Source organism: Periplaneta americana, chromosome 3 (genome assembly GCF_040183065.1).
Source record: "Periplaneta americana isolate PAMFEO1 chromosome 3, P.americana_PAMFEO1_priV1, whole genome shotgun sequence".
Lineage (NCBI taxonomy): Eukaryota > Metazoa > Arthropoda > Insecta > Blattodea > Blattidae > Periplaneta > Periplaneta americana.
This window is the reverse complement of record NC_091119.1, coordinates 144,189,747-144,208,581: the sequence shown is the minus strand read 5'-3', so window position 1 is coordinate 144,208,581 and position 18,835 is coordinate 144,189,747. Positions and strand designations below refer to the sequence as shown.

The following is an 18,835-nucleotide window of genomic DNA, read 5'->3' as shown; positions in this document are numbered from 1 at the left end:
CAAAACAAAAGAACACAAATTGCATAACGTTAACATATACACATTTTACCAAACAAGCAATTGTAACGTTGAAATAATTCAATATAACAATTCAAATTTGCTACTTATATGATGTTGATTTCAAGCAGCATTTTTTACGGTCATGAATTTCATTCTCTATATTACTAACATAATATCACCGTCACCGAATTAACAAAACTACAGTATATTGGTCTGAAGTGGTCAGGTATATTGCCTGTATAAATTGAACTTTGAGAAGGGATAATTCCGTTTAGAAAACAGTGTTGTCACTTCAGACCAATAGACTATACTGCAGTTTTGTTAATCGTGTTACTAATAATTATGAAAGTAGTAAGACAGGAAGTACACGTTTGTTAAACTTTTGTTAGCGCATGTAAGGAGAAAGATTAGTTTAAGTAGCAAAGAAAATTAATTTTCCTCTCTGTTAAAATAGATCCTAAAATACTTAATGCTCACTCACCCACCTAGTAGATCGCCATTTAAATTACAACTGCTCTCAGCCGTGCATTCTGGAGTGAACTCTTACCTGTAAGAAAAAAGAAGAGAAATATGTAAATTCACGTGTGCTAAAGTAAAATAATAATAATAATAATAATAATAATAATAATAATAATAATAGTCCGCCGAGTTAGCTCTGTGGTAGAGCGTCTCCCTCCACATTAGCCTGCCCGGGTTCGATTCTCGGCGGAGTCAGGGATTTTCATGTAAACATTTCTACTTTGGGACTAGGAAAGATAGCGGTGCACAACTTCTAATCACTAAATTCTGCACCAATATGCCTAGGTTAAATCCCAATTATTAATCTCTCCGCAGTGCATATGAAGAGAAGGCATATGTCACTGTTGATAGTAATTCGTCCGTCGGATGGGGACGTTAAGCCTGGCGGCATCTTTGCTGCTACTGTCCGCATTTCACGAGAAGATCCGAGCAAGGAATGCGAGTTTTTCCCCACTCTTATAACCTACCCTCAACACTGAACCGGCCGGCCATTGACTGAGCCTTGTTTGTCCCAGCCGGCCAATGACATCATCCCCATTCACCTGCTCCTTCAAGAACGCCGAGTTACAGGCTTACTTTCTCCTCTTACCCCGCAAGGACCATACTCCCCTCGCAGGGATCCTCTCGTGAAATTTGGACAGTATTCGACAGGAGTAGGCTACGTTCCGGCACTAGGTATCCCTTCTCCCTTCCTCACCCATTCCCTTCCTACACTACACTTACACGAACACTTGACACAACTGTTAACAGACACACATCATGAATAACGTGGCCCGCCGAAGTGGTGTGCAACTTGAATATGGGTCAGAGTCCTGCCATCTATCCGCATTATGCGAAACTCAAATCACACAAGTGAAGTGGATAGGCATTAGATACACACATAATAGTAATAATAATAATAATAATAATAATAATAATAATAATAATAATAATAATAATAATAATAATAATAATAATAATACATAAGTGTTCTGCTCAAGGGCAGGTCTTTCACTGAAAATCTGTCCACCATTGTGATTGAGGGTTTAGCGAGTCTAACTCCGAACCCAGCGGTCGCAGTTCAACTCCTGGTCAAGACGAATTGCCTGGGTGAGGTTTTTTCGGTTTTTTCTTTCCCTCACTCCTATGGATGAATATCAGGTAACCTTATCAGGCGATTGGAACCCCACTCATCTTCGCCACTTCCGTTCCTCATCATCCCGTTTCTGGTTTTTCAGATCACTCTACAGGCGGTCTTCCGAAGCTGCTGACTCTCTCGTCCGATCTCCGTGGAATGTAGTTCAGCGATGTTGGATGGCTTCTTCAATGGCACCCGAGGCGGATCTACTCGGGGGAGGAGTTTCGCCTCGGACCGACAGGGAGGCCTTGGGGGAAGTTGCCGAAGCAGGAATGATATATGGATTCTGTCGGCTGTAGGGACCGGTCGTTAAGGGAGTCACGTGGTTAGGGCGGTGAGCGCAGGAAATCTGTGGCATGCAACTCATTCCAATAGATCTCAATAGGTCGCAGTGCTGGGCCATCCGTACCCCCTCAGTTAAATTCCATTCCATTCACTGCTAATCCAGCATTCTCCAATACTTTCTATTTTCTGCCTTCCTCTTAGTCTCCGCATATGATCCATTATCTTAATGTCGTCTATCATTTGATATCTTCTTCTGCCCCGAACTCTTCTCCCGTTTACCATTCCTTCCAGTGCATCCTTCAGTAGGCGGTTAATAATAATAATAATAATAATAATAATAATAATAATAATAATAATAATAATAATAATAATAAGCAAAACGACGCGACAGAATGCATCCAGGGGACGTCATGATGCACTAAACAATAAACATAACACAGTAACATGTGCTGTTTACGTTGTCATGGAGGGGGATGACAGTCGGTGCATTCTAGGAGCCGTAAAGTGGGGGAAGAGAGAAGGGAATGTTATTCATTGGAGTGCGGAGGCATTCGCGAAGCAGTGGAGCGTGAGTAGTGTGGGTTCGTTCTCGGAAGCCATCTCTTTTGCTACGCAGTATTTGTTTTAATGTGTTTCTCGGAACCCACGGCTCCTAACTGCATCTCGTCAAACAGAATCTCAATCACTGACTATGTGAAGCTTGTGGGGCGTAGGTGAGCAACTTCAAAATCCCATCTGCTTATTAACTGCTAAGCGCAATCCTTCCCTTTATACCTGAAGGTCGTTTTGCTTTTCCTGTTTCATTTCTAGGTATTTTTGCGCCATTATAATGAAGGCGGCAAATTAAACGCTTTAAATACATGGAGCAAAGTCGCAGTTTGATCTTTTCACAGCTTCTCAATCAAATACCTTCTTTATTTGGTAGTACAGAGTAGAAGTGATATACAGTAACTGTTGAGACTTAAGTGTCAATATAATACGTTACAATAAATAAAGACCTATAACACCATGGTCATAGGAAGAAAAATAAATAAGGTAAACATGCGAATTCTAAATGAGGCAGTAGAGCAAGTGGACAGCTTCAAATAATTGGGGTGTACTATAAGCAGTAACATGAGCTGCTGCCAGGAAGTCAAAAGGAGGATATCAATGGCAAAGGAAGCTTTTAATAGAAAAAGAAGCATCTTCTGCGGATCTCTGGAGAAAGAACTAAGGAAGAGACTAGTGAAGTGCTTTGTGTGGAGTGTGGCATTGTATAGGGCAGAAACATTGGCATTAGGACGGAGTGTAGAGAAGCGAATAGAAGCACCTGAAATGTGGATATGGAGAAGAATGGAACGGGTGAAGTGGACAGACAGAATAAGAAATGAAGCTGTGTTGGAATGAGTGGGTGAAGAAAAAATGATGCTGAAACTGATCAGGAAGAGAAAAAGGAATTATTGGTTGGGTCACTGGCTGAGAATAAACTGCCTACTGAAGGATTCAGTGGAAGGAATGGTGAATGGGAGAAGAGTTCGGGGCAAAAGAAGATAACAGATGATAAGACGACACTAAGATATATGGATCATATGCGGAGACAAAGAAGAAGGCAGAAAATAGGAAAGATTCCATAAATGACTCTTAAAACAGAAATATAATATTTTCCACTGGTACAACGGGGAGCGGTTTGATAGGTAGCATTTCGTCGTTGTTTCTGCAGTAACTCCTATGTGCAAAATATAACATTTTTCAGTAGGAAGAAAAAACACATTTATTCATTCTATGGCAGAGGTACATAGGAGATTGTGAATTTTTACATTTTCGAAAGAAAGAAATATAATTACATATAGGAGATTTTATTATTTGCTGTATCACTATTTAAGTTATTTAATAGAGCAAAAATCTGAAAATCGATAAATATGTCACGTGTCTCTGATTGAGGTTCTGATTGATATGTACATCTATTATCGGCAGGCTTCGGCCTAGGGACACAGAGTAACCAGTATGAGGTTTAGAGTACACGGAGTATAAATGACGTCATGACCCGTGTGCAGTCACCCGACTGCAACAGCACAGGTGGGTCCGTAATGTGCATTACCGTTGTGTGTATTGCTGCTTGGCTGCGGTACGTGTAACAGGCTTTGGCGTAGGGACACCTGATTGAAGGTTACAACTCACATTAATACTTTAATGGTAGACATTTATTGTCTACACTAGGAATCTACTGTATATACTGCATCTGTATAGAGTGAAATATATTTTGTGCCGTACTATGACAGAATGTTTACATGTTGAGACACGAAGTAACGGCGCTCTTCATCTCCCAGTTCACTCGACCAACAGAACACTATCGTCCGTGCGTTCTGAACTTCATGCGTTTCTATGACCAGGACCGAAGCCTGATTATCAGGCAGTACATCTCACTTGACGGTATGTGACAGAGGAAGAACAATAATTGTTTGTATACATCTCAAGTTTTATTAGTGTAATATGTAGCTAATCGACGATGTATGCAATGGAGGGGAAAAAGAATTGGCGACTCTACCTCATTATCTCCTGGCCTAGTTGCCGAACGAGTAACGCTTTATTGTATCATTTGTGGGGTCCAGACCTGTCTTCGGACAGTTGACTAAACAACCATCAGTGCACTCGAGTGTATTCTATCCAAGGAATAAGCTGTTCAAATCTGCGAGTTATATTATTTTGACTCTGTAGTGAAGAGAACACAAAGAGTAAAACTTGAACGAACTCCCATAGCACATCACAGATCATTAACAAGACCAGTAGAATAATTACACACGGAATCATTAAAAAACACGTTGCTCTTTACAAAAGAATCCCGTCTCATATATTAAAAGAAGGCAGGTGTGAGAGGAAATTTACGGACGGATACGTTGACGTACTCTTCAGCAGAATAAAGAGGGGAATTCCCAGACAAGAATGCTTCCAAAATTGTGTAAATGTATAAATGTGACATGTATCTCATTACAGGTTGTACAATGTGTTAAGAGCAACAAGACAGTTTTCTAAGACCGACTGCTAGTCCACCGTTGTGGTTGAGGAGTTAGCGATTGTAACTCCGAACCCAGCGGTCCCGGGTTCGATTCCCGGTGAGGACGAGGTTTTTTCGGGGTTTTCCCTCACTCCTATGGATGAATATCAGGTAACTTTATCAGGCGATTGGAACCCCACTCATCTTCGCCACTTCCTTCCGTCCCCCATCATCCTTTCCTCATCATCCCGTTTTTGAGATCAAGTCTACAGGCGGCCTCCCGGAACTACTGGCTCTCTCGACCGGCCTCCGTGGAATGTAGTTAAGCGACGGTGGATGGCTTCTGCAACGAGCACCCGAGGCGGACCTACTCGGGAAATTGCCGAAGCAGGAATGGTATATGGATTTCTGTTGGCTGTAGGGACCGGTGGTTGGGTTGGTGCGCGTAGAGGATCTATGGCACGCAACTCATTCCATATCGAGGATTAGCGCAATAGATCTCAACAGGCCGCAATGCTGGGCCATCCGTACCCCCTCATTTAAATTCTATTCCATTCCAAGACCGACTCCTAACTGGTTCACTGACAATATAAGACATCCTATAACTGGAATGAAAAATAGATACTGGTAGAACTCTGACATTTTAGAGCAATTTAACATTTTAATGTTTGGTAATGATATCATGATCGATTGTCATCAATTCTGTGTAACATGCTTAAACATCTATAACTTTCCTGACATTATTTCTGAGATTGTCAATGATACAACATGCAACTCATTCAGAAAACGAATTTCTGTCACCTCTTTACATATCATTTTTGAGATGAAAATATGTCTATGCTTGAGGCACAAGGGAGACAAATTGTAACGTTCTGACATAAAAGGTTTACTCTGACGTCATTCGTGGTACCATGGAAAGAAAAGTATAAGATTAATTTCGTGCCTTGTAATTTTGCATGTGATGCGCCTCACTTCACTCTGTATTTAACGTGCCTCGAGGTTTTCTTTGAAATGGAATGGTGAAAATCGGAGTGGGACAAGTGGACAACAGATTTTGAGCCCACATGCACACTTCTCAACCTCAAATTTCTTTACAGGTGTTACAGTCTGGCAAAATGGCGACTCCACAAGAAAAAAGTCGTTAACAATTGTGCAAAGATTTTTCTGTACTGTCTATCTTTTCCAACACGACGATGCTCACTTTTATTTCCATAATGAAGTCCACATTTCTCCCAATGAACATCTGCTACATCTTTGAGTTGGGCGTATTACCGCCATTGTTCTGACCTACCGAGCTTGGCCTGCCAGGTCACCAGACCTGACTCCATGATACTTCTATCTTTGGGAGGTATGTAAAGGACAACATCTATGTGCAATACCTACCATAATACTTTCAGTAATTAAGGCAAAGGATCACTGCTACTATTGTATCCATAAACAGGGTTATGTTGGGAGACAGTGTGGCAAAAATCCGACTGAATTGATTTATGACAAATGACACGGAGGTCTCACACTGAGTGTTTGTAAGTGCCAATTAAAGCTTTGAGAGTTTTGTTAAGGGAATTGATATACATGATGTTATTGTGTGGTTAATAGTTACTGTACTTTATAGTAAGCGTATAAAAATGTTTCTACAATTCTAAATCACTGCTACTATTGTATCCATATAGTTAAAATCACTATAGTTAAAGTGTAATATAAATATATAAATATAATTTACAAATACAATTAATCCATTCATAGTATTGTCCACACATGTGGAGTAAGGTTAGCGCGTCTGGTCGCGAAATCAGGTGGCCCGGGTTCGATTCCCGGTCGGGGCAAGTTACCTGGTTGAGGTTTTTCCGGGGTTTTCCCTCAACCAAATATGAGCAAATGTTGGGTAACTATCGCTGCTGGACTCCGGACTCATTTCACCGGCATTATCACCTTTATCTCATTCAGAAGTTAAATAACCTAAGATGTTGATAAAGCGTCGTAAAATAACCTACTAAAATAAAAAAAAAAATAATTCATAGTGTTCTGCCCACAGGCAGGTCTTCCAATGCAAACCCAGCATTCTACAATCTTTCCTATTTTCTGCCTTACTCTTTGTCTTCTCATATGATCCATATAACAAATACAATAGAGTAAAGGTTGGTAATATTGTGATACTAATAATATTATGATAGTACTTATTGAGAATTTTTTACAATTTTACTGAGCGAGAGAAGAACCGGTTTTGTGTAGAAACTTGTCCACGAACATTCTCTTAATATGTTGACGCAAAAAAACCGATCATCCTCTCGCTCAATAAAATTGTAAAAAATTCTCAAAAATAACTAACATAATATTATTAGTATCACAATTTACCAACCTTTACCGTATATAATAATAATAATAATAATAATAATAATAATACAGGTCTGAACCCCACAAGTGATACCAAAAGGCACTATTTATGAGGCAAGTAGGCCAGGAGATAATGGGGTAGGATAGCCAGTTCCTTTCCCCTCATTATTATTATTATTATTATTATTATTATTATTGTTATTATTCAATAACAGGCATGCAGATTATCTAGAGTAGACCATTAAATGCAGTACGGCTAGAACAGTTTATTTAATAAATTGTTCGTACTATAATTGTGAGGAACTTAATAACATTACATAATTTGTCTTTATGGATTAACTCAGTCTCTCACTCAGTCGTCAAGCACGTTGCGTTTACTTGAAGCACGCGGCATGTTTCGACATTCTTAATAGGTATGAACCTGGAGGAGACAGGAGTTGCAAGGTCTTCTACTCTACAGCCTGCATAAATTACATGGGCTAATAACATATTTCTTATGTAACAATGTTGACTACTATGCTTAAACGTTTGCATGTATGCTTTTGTCATTTGAAACCACTTCCAAGACGTTGTTTATTTGTTTACTTAAGGACGTTGTAATACTTGATGGGGATATTTATAACCGGTGACTAACTCCAACAGTGATTGACAGCAAGAGAGGTGGGTAGTATAGTACAGAGCCATTTGAATGGAAGAATATTATAAATATCTCGATAAAGTGACTGTCAAGAAGAAAGGAAAGGACTGAATATTTTAATTCAGTAGTCGACAAGAAGAACAAGACTGTCATAGATACTTTGGTACAGTGATAGATAAAGAAGAAGAAGGTATCACAAGTATTTTTGGATAGAAGTTCTAAGAAGAAAGGAATGGCATATGTAGATATTTTCGTACATATACAGGGTGTAAGGGATATAAGTGCCATTATTTAACTGATGATTATTCATGTCATAATAAAGAAAAAATGTCCTTACAATTTTTTTCTAATTGCAATATTTAACTGCAGTGGCGGCTCGTGATAAAATATTATATGTGTTCACAATTTTGTGTTCCAAAATCGAAGAGAATTTGAAATCGTACGTTTTTAGCCTAATATGAAATGTCATGATTCCAATGTTTCACTGTCGAAAAACCGTATATAAATTCAAAACAACAACATAATAATAATAATAATAATAATAATAATAATAATAATAATAATAATAATAATAATAATGAAACCTAGTCTTTTTATTTCCAATTTTTCCTGGAAAGCCAGTTTACCCAGTTCTTTACTCTTCAAAATTATTTGAACAGAGTTCATTGTTTACGTTTGTTAAAAATTAATACACAAAACAATTTACAAAAGCGTGTGTTCAGTAATATACAGTATTTTGATTCACAACACACTGGTACACTATAGCCTATACCAGTACTGTAATCCCATTCGCATAGATTGATTACTATAAATACATGCCAGTAAATATTATTCTTAAATAATATACACCACCATACAGATATTTAAATTCATACCACTATCACATTCAGCCAGCACGTCTTTGAAAGCCAAACTATGCTATATGCCGACACTGATGTATAGTAATTCACAAGCTACACTCTCGTAGCAGCACTGTACACACATCCACATAAAGTAAACGTTTCGACAGTGAGATGCTGACACCTGCAGGCTAAAATACAGACTTATTAAATTTTCTCCTCGAGATATAGCACGTAAATGATAGGCATCGGTGCACCTGACATCTCTAGGATAGATTCACTGTTCACTTAATGCTTTGTGCTCTTGAAGAGCCATAAGCGGCCAGCGAAAGACAATTTTCTCTCGCGCATGCGTGAAATTTCTGTAACCTTCTTGAAAAGAGCACGGCTTGTACGTGAACGGATGTTGCCAAGTTTACATATGAAGTTTATGCAAGATTATGCGGGAAGTTTAAAATACTCGATCCTGATATTATACATCCCCACTACGCCATTACGGTATTAAATAATAAAACTAGTCGTGCATTAATGGAAACAAGGTGTTCACGTGCTCTTGTGCTCTTATTGACGCACCGCCACTGTTTAACTGGTTATTAAACTTTACAATATTAGACGTTTTGCAACATTGCTGGATGAGGAGGAGGGGGTTTATAAGTACACAGTACAGCTCAAGCGGATACAGACATACCGGTACAAAACAGATGCTCTGTTCTAATGCAGGAGCGGATCATGATAATACAATTGCTTACATAAAACGGGCAGCAAATACAAACTTTCAATCCCATTAATAGAACTTTATGGTAAATTTATATTTTATGTAATAATATTGATCCATTTTTTACTGTACGTCTAAAAAATAAACAATAATGGTTTCTGCACAAAATCACACGAACTTTTTTTCTAATGCAAAATTTTGATCTCTCCCTCTTCCGTAAAGCAGTATCATTTTTAAACAAATTTCTGGTTATGTGATTTTCGAAACGGACAAGTTCACGAAGAAAGGAATGTCATATATTCACAAAAAGTAGAAAAACCATAGATATTTTAATACAGTAGGCCTAGTATACCTTAATGTCGTAGTGTAGAAGGACTTCGGACAGTCATCTTTGAGAACAAAAGAAGATAATTCTAAATACTAAATCACAACAATAATTTAATACAAAAAAATGCCAAAAATGGACCTGAAGAAGTTCTTCTGGTTGTCATAGTTTTAGAAGCATCGTGTGGTTCTTCTCCTATTATTACCGGGTCACGTGACTACGGTTTAAAATTCGACGCGGGCAGAATCTATCAACTGGCCAAACGGACTATAGTAGTAGCAATGGTAGTAGCTGTAGTGATATTAGTAGCAACAGTACAGTAGCAGTAGCAGCATTAGTAGTAGCAATAGTAGAGTAACAGTAGCAGTATTAGTAGCAGCAGTAATAATGGCAGTAACAGTAGTAATAACAGCAGTACAGTAGAATAACAGTAACAGTATAGCAACAGCAGTGACAGTAGCAGCATTAGTAGTAGTAGCACTAGTAGCAGCAGAAGTAGAGTAGCAGTAGCAGTAGTAACAATAGAACAGTAGTAGCAGTAATAGTATCAGCATTAGTAGTACGGTAACAGTAATAGTAGCAGTAGTAACAGTAGAATAGTAGTAGCAGTAATAGTAGCAGCATTAGTAGTACGGTAACAGTAATAGTAGAAGTAGTAACAGTAGAATAGTGGTAGCAGTAATAGTAGCAGCATTAGTAGTACGGTAACAGTAACAGTAGCAGCAGTAACAGTAGAATAGTAGTAGCAGTAATAGTAGCAGCATTAGTAGTACGGTAACAGTAATAGTAGAAGTAGTAACAGTAGAATAGTAGTAGCAGTAATAGTAGCAGCATTAGTAGTACGGTAACAGTAACAGTAGCAGCAGTAACAGTAGAATAGTAGTAGCAGTAATAGTAGCAGCATTAGTAGTACGGTAACAGTAATAGTAGAAATAGTAACAGTAGAATAGTAGCAGTAATAGTAGCAGCATTAGTAGTACGGTAACAGTAACAGTAGCAGCAGTAACAGTAGAATAGTAGTAGCAGTAATAGTAGCAGCATTAGTAGTACGGCAACAGTAATAGTAGCAGCAGTAACAGTAGAATAGTAGTAGCAGTAACAGTATAGTAAGAGGAGTAACAGTAGCAGCATCAGTAGTATAGCAACAGCAGTATTATTAGGAGTTGTAATAGCAGTAGCAGCATTAGTAGTACGGTAACAGTAATAGTAGCAGCAGTAACAGTACAATAATAGTAGCAGCATTAGGAGTACGGTAACAGTAATAGTAGCAGCAGTAACAGTAGAATAGTAGTAGCAGTAATAGTAGCAGCATTAGTAGTACGGTAACAGTAATAGTAGCAGCAGTAACAGTAGAATAGTAGTAGCAGTAATAGTAGCAGCATTAGTAGTACGGTAACAGTAATAGTAGCAGCAGTAACAGTAGAATAGTAGCAGCAGTAACAGTATAGTAATAGAACAGTAGCAGCAGTATTAGTAGCAGTAGCAGCATTAGTAGCCGCAGTAATAGTAGCAGTAACAGTAGTAGTAGCAACAGTAACAGTAGAATAGTAGTAGCGTAACAGTAGCAGCATTTGTACTAGTAGCAGCAGCAACAGTAGTAGTAGTAGCAGTAACAGTATAGTAATAGCAGTAACAGTAGTAGTAGTAGTAGCAGTAGTAGCAGCAGTAATAGTAGCAACCGTGGAGTAGCATAGCAGTATTAGTAGTAGCAATAGTAGCAGTAGCAGTAGTAAATGTAGAATAGTAGTAGCAGTAACAGAGTAATAATAGCAATAACAGTAGTAGTAGTAGCAGTAGTAGTAGCAGTAGCAGTAGTCGTAGCAGCAGTAGAAGTAGGCCTAGTAGTAGTAGTTCATTTAACGTTTAGAACTGCAGAAGTCATTTATTTTAGCGTCGAAATTTAACGTCGGTCAGAAATGGCCAATAAATTCTGCCAATAGCCCTCTACAAGGAACAGTGTTCTTTTACGTGCAGTAAGTATACGGAATTCTCGCCCTTGATTTAATCCTGGAGAAAGCCATAAGAGCCCATGAACTGCTAACGTGGTAACCGCTAGAGCTTGAGGATACCAGATAGGCCTAGTTCAGAATATGTAAAATAGAAAACGATTAACTTGAGAGTTACGAGACGAAAAAAAATAAAGCATCATTTAGGCCTTGAACATACAGATGTATATTTTGTAAACTCGGCTCTTGAAAATTTCGTGAAATATGCTGAACTGAAACATCACATAGATGAATACACGACTGTTTCAAATGATCCAGTACGAGTTGCGAACGAACAAAAGTATGGCGTTTTGTTTTGTAACAATGTGTTTGGAAATAGATTTGTACAGTACAAAGCAAATGGATCCGGAGGGGACTCCAATGTCGGAATAAAGTACCAGATGAATTTGTCATGATTTTGAATATTGATGGCGCTGTAAAAGCATGGGTGTGTTCTTAACAGACGCGTTCAACAGAATTATAAATTACGCGTTAACAAGCATTCCCACTCTTCAAATAACAATTAATTCTGCACGTGTTTCACTACCCTCAACGTAATTAACTTTACCCTTTTTACAAATCGCGTTAGAACTGTGTAGGGAATCTCTTTGGCTAGTTGTCCTTTACTGCGTTTTTTTATTACCCGATTACATAGATTTAGTCTCTTGGGAAAATGAAACAGCGTATTAACCTTCTATATCGATGATAACAATCAGTTTGCTTGCTGATCCGAGTCTGTGATCGGGCGTGGGTTCGATTCTCGCTTAAGCTGACTACCTGGTTGGATTTTTCATAACTGTAAATTGAATGTCAGATAATCTATAGAAAATTCTCGACCTCATCTCGCCAAATAACATCTCGCTATCAGTAATTCCATAAACGATAAATAAGCTAATAGTTGATATAGCGTTGTTAAAGAACCGACGAAAAAAGAATTACTGCGAACGGAATTATTATAGGTACTGAAGAGTTCACAAATCGCGCGCCATAGCAGCATGGCTTCGAATAGCGTTACGGGAACTCCATATGTAGACTATTTCGGTACGTCATAATAAAATGATGAAGTAAGTATTCACCTTGTGATTCAAGACGGAGTCATGTTCCGTCGGATCCCGGCCACTTAGTCACTCTGTACATGTGGTTGGACATTGTGTCTACTATGACACGGTACACGAGGGTAGATCAACAAATGAAAACACGGTAGGTATACCGGGGACAGAACAACTAGAGGCTTCAGTGACGTCACTAAAGAAGAACCCACACACAGCAGAATTGTTCGTTGCACTACAAACTGAAAACGTTGACCATCTACTTTCACTGATCCAGCTGCGCTCTCACAATACAATAACGTCTGTTCAAAAAATGTTTTGCAGCTGAATGGTACCGTATACCTGCTAGTGCGGGAGGAGGGGGTGGTCGGACAGTAAAAGTAACCGTCTCCAAGCTTCTAGATGTTCTGTCCCCAGTATAGAACTTAAAATGAGAGAGATTCAACTCGGCATCGGAGCTTGAATCCGGTGTGGCTTAGTGGATAAAGCGCCAGCACATAAAGCTGGAAACCCGGGTTCGAATCCCAGTGCTGGAGAGAATTTTTCTCCGTTATATCAATTCTTCACCATATGCAAACGCAGAATCATTGCATTGAAACTCCATGTGTACTTCGGTACATCATAGTAATATTAAATCAATTTGGTCGACTCATCAAAATTTAGAACTAGAACTATATTTGCCGTGGTAGCTGATATTTAGTTATGTTATAATTATTGCAGATTGGAAACCATATTTACCAAATACGAGTATTAATAATTCTAATTTATTTCCTTCTGAACTTTTTTGTGTTATAATTGAATGAATATGAGTTCAGCTGTATATATATATATATATATATATGAAGGGATGATAAAAAGGGATCTTATTATTTAACCATTGTTAAATCCGAATGTATATTATATTGTTGAATTAATTTTGACGTTGGCTTGTCATTAAATATAAATGTTTTCTCTATTTGTTATGTTGGGTGTTTAGTTCACTGCTGACCCAACCTAGTGAAATTGCTATTACCTTGTCCGTCTTGCAAAATAATTCATGGCACGTTTGAATATGCTGCGTTGAAAGAGTCACATATCATCTAAACGACATTTTATACAAGTTGAGAGGATGCGAAGGCATTTATTTCCTCTTATACTTGCCCTGAGTCCGTCAGTAACAGACCGGTATAGCTGTTACCTCTTATACCTGCACCCCCCCCCCCAAGTTGTACACACAAGAAAATAAACTATTAAATAAAGTACATCTTAAGTGGATATAAAATACAGTGACACAGAAGTTTGACAATTACATGTTTCAGTACATTTTAGTGTTATTCTTACAATATTATCAATTAATAATTAATTACTTTAATTAAGGAATGTTAGTTTGTATTATGAAGTCAGAGGGGAGTGATACAGTGCAGATTGTTTCGTTGTGTATGCTGTAGAGTAGCAACTAGCGGTGAAGAAAACATTTATCTTCTGCTGTCAGTAGCTTTTTAATGTGCCAGTTGATATAAAGAACAATACAATGAAATACAAACGCTTAGTATGGATTTTCGAAATATCGATTACCGGTAAACATTTTCAATAATAAGAATTTTCACTATGTTCAAAGTCAATTAGTCGAACGTTAGTAAGATAGACAGTAACATCTTCCCCTTCACGGATGGTAGAGAGTATGAGTAGAGGGAAAAGCCTATCAACCATGGGGATTAGTCTTGGGGATCTTATAGGACGGCCTCTATGCTCACCGGACTTCAGACCATTGCTTTTTACATGTGTTTATTAAACACCACTTAACGATGTGGATACTCTAGAAATACGCAATTTGGACAGTTGTGAAACGGTGCAGAACATCCTTGGCGAGTGTTTGGTGTGTGCTAGTGTTATAATAGTACATTATGCAACGGGCCTATAATGATAGTAATTAAGAAGCAAGTATGGATGTTTATGAAACGAGCGCAAGCGAGTTTCATAATTTTCATACGAGCTTCTTAATTACCATTATAGGCGAGTTTCATACGACTTTTTATGCTCGACCATATTTCTAACTTCAAATTATTCAGATGTATACATTTTATTTGTATCTGACAAGATCGGAAGTGGCCTTGTTCTAGGTCGTGAATTGTGAGATGTGCGCAGACGCGAAAGCATTGATTTTTTCTGAGGAACAATAATGTCATTGACCTTGATGTAATCCCGTTAAACTTGATATAACCTTGATTATTGAATTCGACATTGAAAAACGAGATGACAAATGGAATTTATTTGAATATTATTTACAATTAACGCTAATTATTATGGTAACAGAACATAACCTTCTGCGACAGTATTGGATTTCCAGCCTCCGTGACTTTTCGCTAATTCTCTTTCGATTGCATATCCGAGAATAATCGATACTTGCGGTTTTATAACGGTCATTGGCTGAACACCTGTAAGCTGAGTTGTCATTGGCTGAACACCTGTACTTTAATGAATAGGTGCACTTTAATGACATGCATTAAAGGACTGCTACCAGGTGTATAATTACTACATTTCGGCATGGTCGAGCATAAAATGCGTTAAATATTTGCAAGCCATGAAATTATCTCCGAATTTTAGGTAAAATATTCATTATTACCTTTTTTACCTTCTGTGGGATAAGTATGAAAAAATTTTCCGCTCACTATTAATATTCATACACGTAGACATACGCAGTGCGTGTGGAATGACAGATGAATTAGCGCGTGGGTTAATTCATTCTCATACCTCACTGGCCTTGGAGATGTATGACAGCCCGCTGGCTGACTGACTGGATGTCGCCTAAAATGCTGTTTCGTGCATCATCCTAACAAGGAACTGCCAAGGTCATGTTGACCTGCTTACCAGGCACTTCACTCACTTCGAATTACAAATGAACTTGTACTCCGCACTCTTCTCAATGTAGACAATGAACCTGCAGTGCATTGCGACACCCACAAATTATTCAAGAGGGAAGGAAGGTTCTTGCTTTTATTGCAAGCTCAAATCGATTCTCGCTTCGTGTTTCTCGATTCGTGCCATTTCTGTCCCATTATGCGCCTAACCTTGGGAGAATAACTTGACGACTTGTTACCCAAGGGGATCGGTGTTCGATCTTATGCAAATTCTATGCAATTTGTGACGTAAAATGGCTGTGTGTTATTTTTTTCCCGAGGATATTGTTCTTCTTTCGTATGCAATCTCATCACTGTCCCACCAGCCTTGTATAACCATGTCTTTGTTAATAACCTCTTGTTTAAAACATTCTGATGAACAGTCTGATCGTAAAAAGGTTAACTACTACACATCTTGCATAATAAAATAATTTCTTGACTTTGCATAGTGCTAATTTTCCACGTGCCACCGAAATGTAGATTGCATGAAAACGCAAAAATACTGAGAAAACTTAAACTGCCAAATCATTTCATCATCTAATCTGTGAGAAATAATAAATACAATTATACCAAATTCTAGACAACTACAATAGTATAAAAGTATGCAATGAATTCTGAGATGTTCTATGTATTTTTATGCTCGACCATGTCGAAATGTAGTAATTATACACCTGGTAGCAGCCCTTTAATGGACCTCATTAAAGTACACCTATTCATTAAAGTTCAGGTGTTCCACCAATCAGAAAACACCATTGTAGCAATATGAAAGCGCAAGTATTGATTATTCTTGGATATGCAATCGAAAGACAAGTAGCGAAACGTCACGGAGGCTGCAAATCCAATACTGTCGCAAAAGGTTATGTTATGTTACTATAATAATTAGCGTTAATTGTAAATAATATTCAAATAAATTCAATTTGACATCTCGTTTTTCAATGTCTAAATCAATTTCAAGGTTACATCAAGATTAATGTTTATTTTACTCTCTAGATTATATCAAGGTCAATGACATTTGTTTCTCGGAAAAAAATCAATACTTTCGCGTCTGCGCACATCTCGCAATTTACGAGATATTGCACAAGGTCAGTTCCGCTCCCCAGCCAGATAAGAATAACATGAATACTTATGAATAATTTCAAGTTAGATATATGGTCGAGCATAAAAAGTCGTATGAAACTTGCCTATAATGGTAATTAAGACGCTCGTATGAAAATTATGAAACTGGCTTGCACTCGTTTCATAAACATACTCGCGTCTTAATTACTACCATTATAGGCTCGTTACATAATGTACTATTATATACATCTCGAGTGCTATATACATACGGTGGAATTATGTGACCTAAGATGAGCATAAAGTCATGTTTCTGCTTGTCAAGACGCAGAGAATAGCATCGAAGACAAAAAAATTATTAGAGGCTGTTTCGGTGCCACATTTTCGGTAAACAGCTAACAGATATATGGGTACCTAACACTTCGGACACGCTTTTTCGGTCATTGATATCTTTGGGTGTTTGGATATTTGTAATGACTTTTTGGGTAATTGTGGCATATTGGTACCTATTTCGGTCATTAAACCCTCAAAAATAATGAAATTTAAGGAATAATTATTTTTATTGTAAGTAATTGCACAGGAATTTTCTGTCTGAGTAGGACTATTCCGTTTCTTCCTCTTCACTATCACTATCAGCCGCACGCTCACTGGGGTTGATATTCAGTTTGTAGGCTAGTGTCCGTAAATAAACATCCAATTGTCCTCTGGTCTTGTAGTCTTGGTATCTTCCCACAATGGACACGATTTGCTCCTGATGTATGTTTGTTGATGAGAGGTCTTACGCTTCTTTGCAAATAGTTTTTTTTTTCCGTTTCTAGGAAGTGATTTTACTTCTACTCAGATATTTTATTGCATTTTGCAAATTCTTTTACCGTTGCTAGGAAATATAATTCAAATTAAATTTATTTCATAAGCAATGACCAAGCAACATGACTGAAACAAAGCAATGACACAAATGATGAATTGACTCAAGTAACCGAAGTGCTGTACCAAACAGTTCGAGGTACGGAAATAGCCTATTACCGAAAATGCTGTACCAAAACTTTCGTGGGACCGAAATGTCTTATTTACTTAAATGACTTAGTACCAAAAATGAAAAGTGACCCACAAAGATGAACCGAAACAGCCTGAAACAAATAAAATGCCCAATTTTTGACAACGACGAGAAATGCCCGGTGAATTTTCTCTGAGTCCCCTAATTCACAGAGAAGATTACGGTTTTTTCTGTGTCGTGCACCAACCACGCGGAATTCTAGCTTTACTTCTGTTCTGAAGGAAGTTATTTATTTACTTATTTATTTCTTCATTTATTTACTTATTTATTTATATGTGTATAATAGGGCAAAGCCCCAATTACAATAGACAGTACAAATAGTTGCTTATGACATAAAAAAAATATTGGAGACAACTTGAAAAAGAGACAAAACAGTTATAAATGCAAGATACAGCTATAACTACAAATGAAAAATGAAGGAAAAACATATAAATATATTATGTAAATAAAAGGCACAGGTATAAATATAAATGAAAAATAAAAAATAAAAAATAATACAAAAGGATAAATACAGACAGCATAAACAAATAATGTAAAATGTACCTGTAAATGAAAATTATAGACTAACAAAGAGATAACAATACTATTTAAAATCAACTACCTTCAGTACCTTTATTAATGAGAAAATGTTTTTGTTTAATGACAAATTTAGAGAACATGTTTTTAAATATCTCGTTGAATTTCGAACACATTTTTAACAATGGTGAACTTTTATGTGCTGAAGTGTTTCGTTTTTTGTTATGTAAAAATGGATGATTTCTTAAATGTGATGTTCTAGCGTTAAGCTGGATTTGTGACAATATTTCGCTATTATCCATAGACCGTTGAATATCTTATACAATAAAAGTAGCTCAGCAAGTAATCTACGATTGGCAAGAGACATTAAGTGTAAACAGACACGAAATTTTGACAAAAATGGAAATTTTTTTCATTCCTTTCATAAATAATACATACTTTTCTATGCGATTTATTACACTTCATGTGTCATGTGCTTGAATTCTAAAGGGCGATAAAACCCTTACCACGACTCCCTTTGGGGTGGGAATTAAAGCTGTGGTTCTTGATGGCAAGGAAAAGAT

General features: G+C 37.5%; 1 protein-coding gene across 1 annotated transcript in view; it reads right to left on the bottom strand.

Moving 5' to 3' along the window:
* Positions 1 to 458: 458 nt before the first annotated feature.
* Positions 459 to 18,835, bottom strand: part of LOC138696590 (probable JmjC domain-containing histone demethylation protein 2C) — a 1,076,998-nt gene continuing 1,058,621 nt past the window's right edge. The window contains exon 8 of the mRNA XM_069821740.1: positions 459 to 547. Coding sequence (XP_069677841.1) covers positions 501 to 547 — 47 coding nt within the window. The 3' untranslated portion in view covers positions 459 to 500. The remainder of the gene's footprint in view (positions 548 to 18,835) is intronic.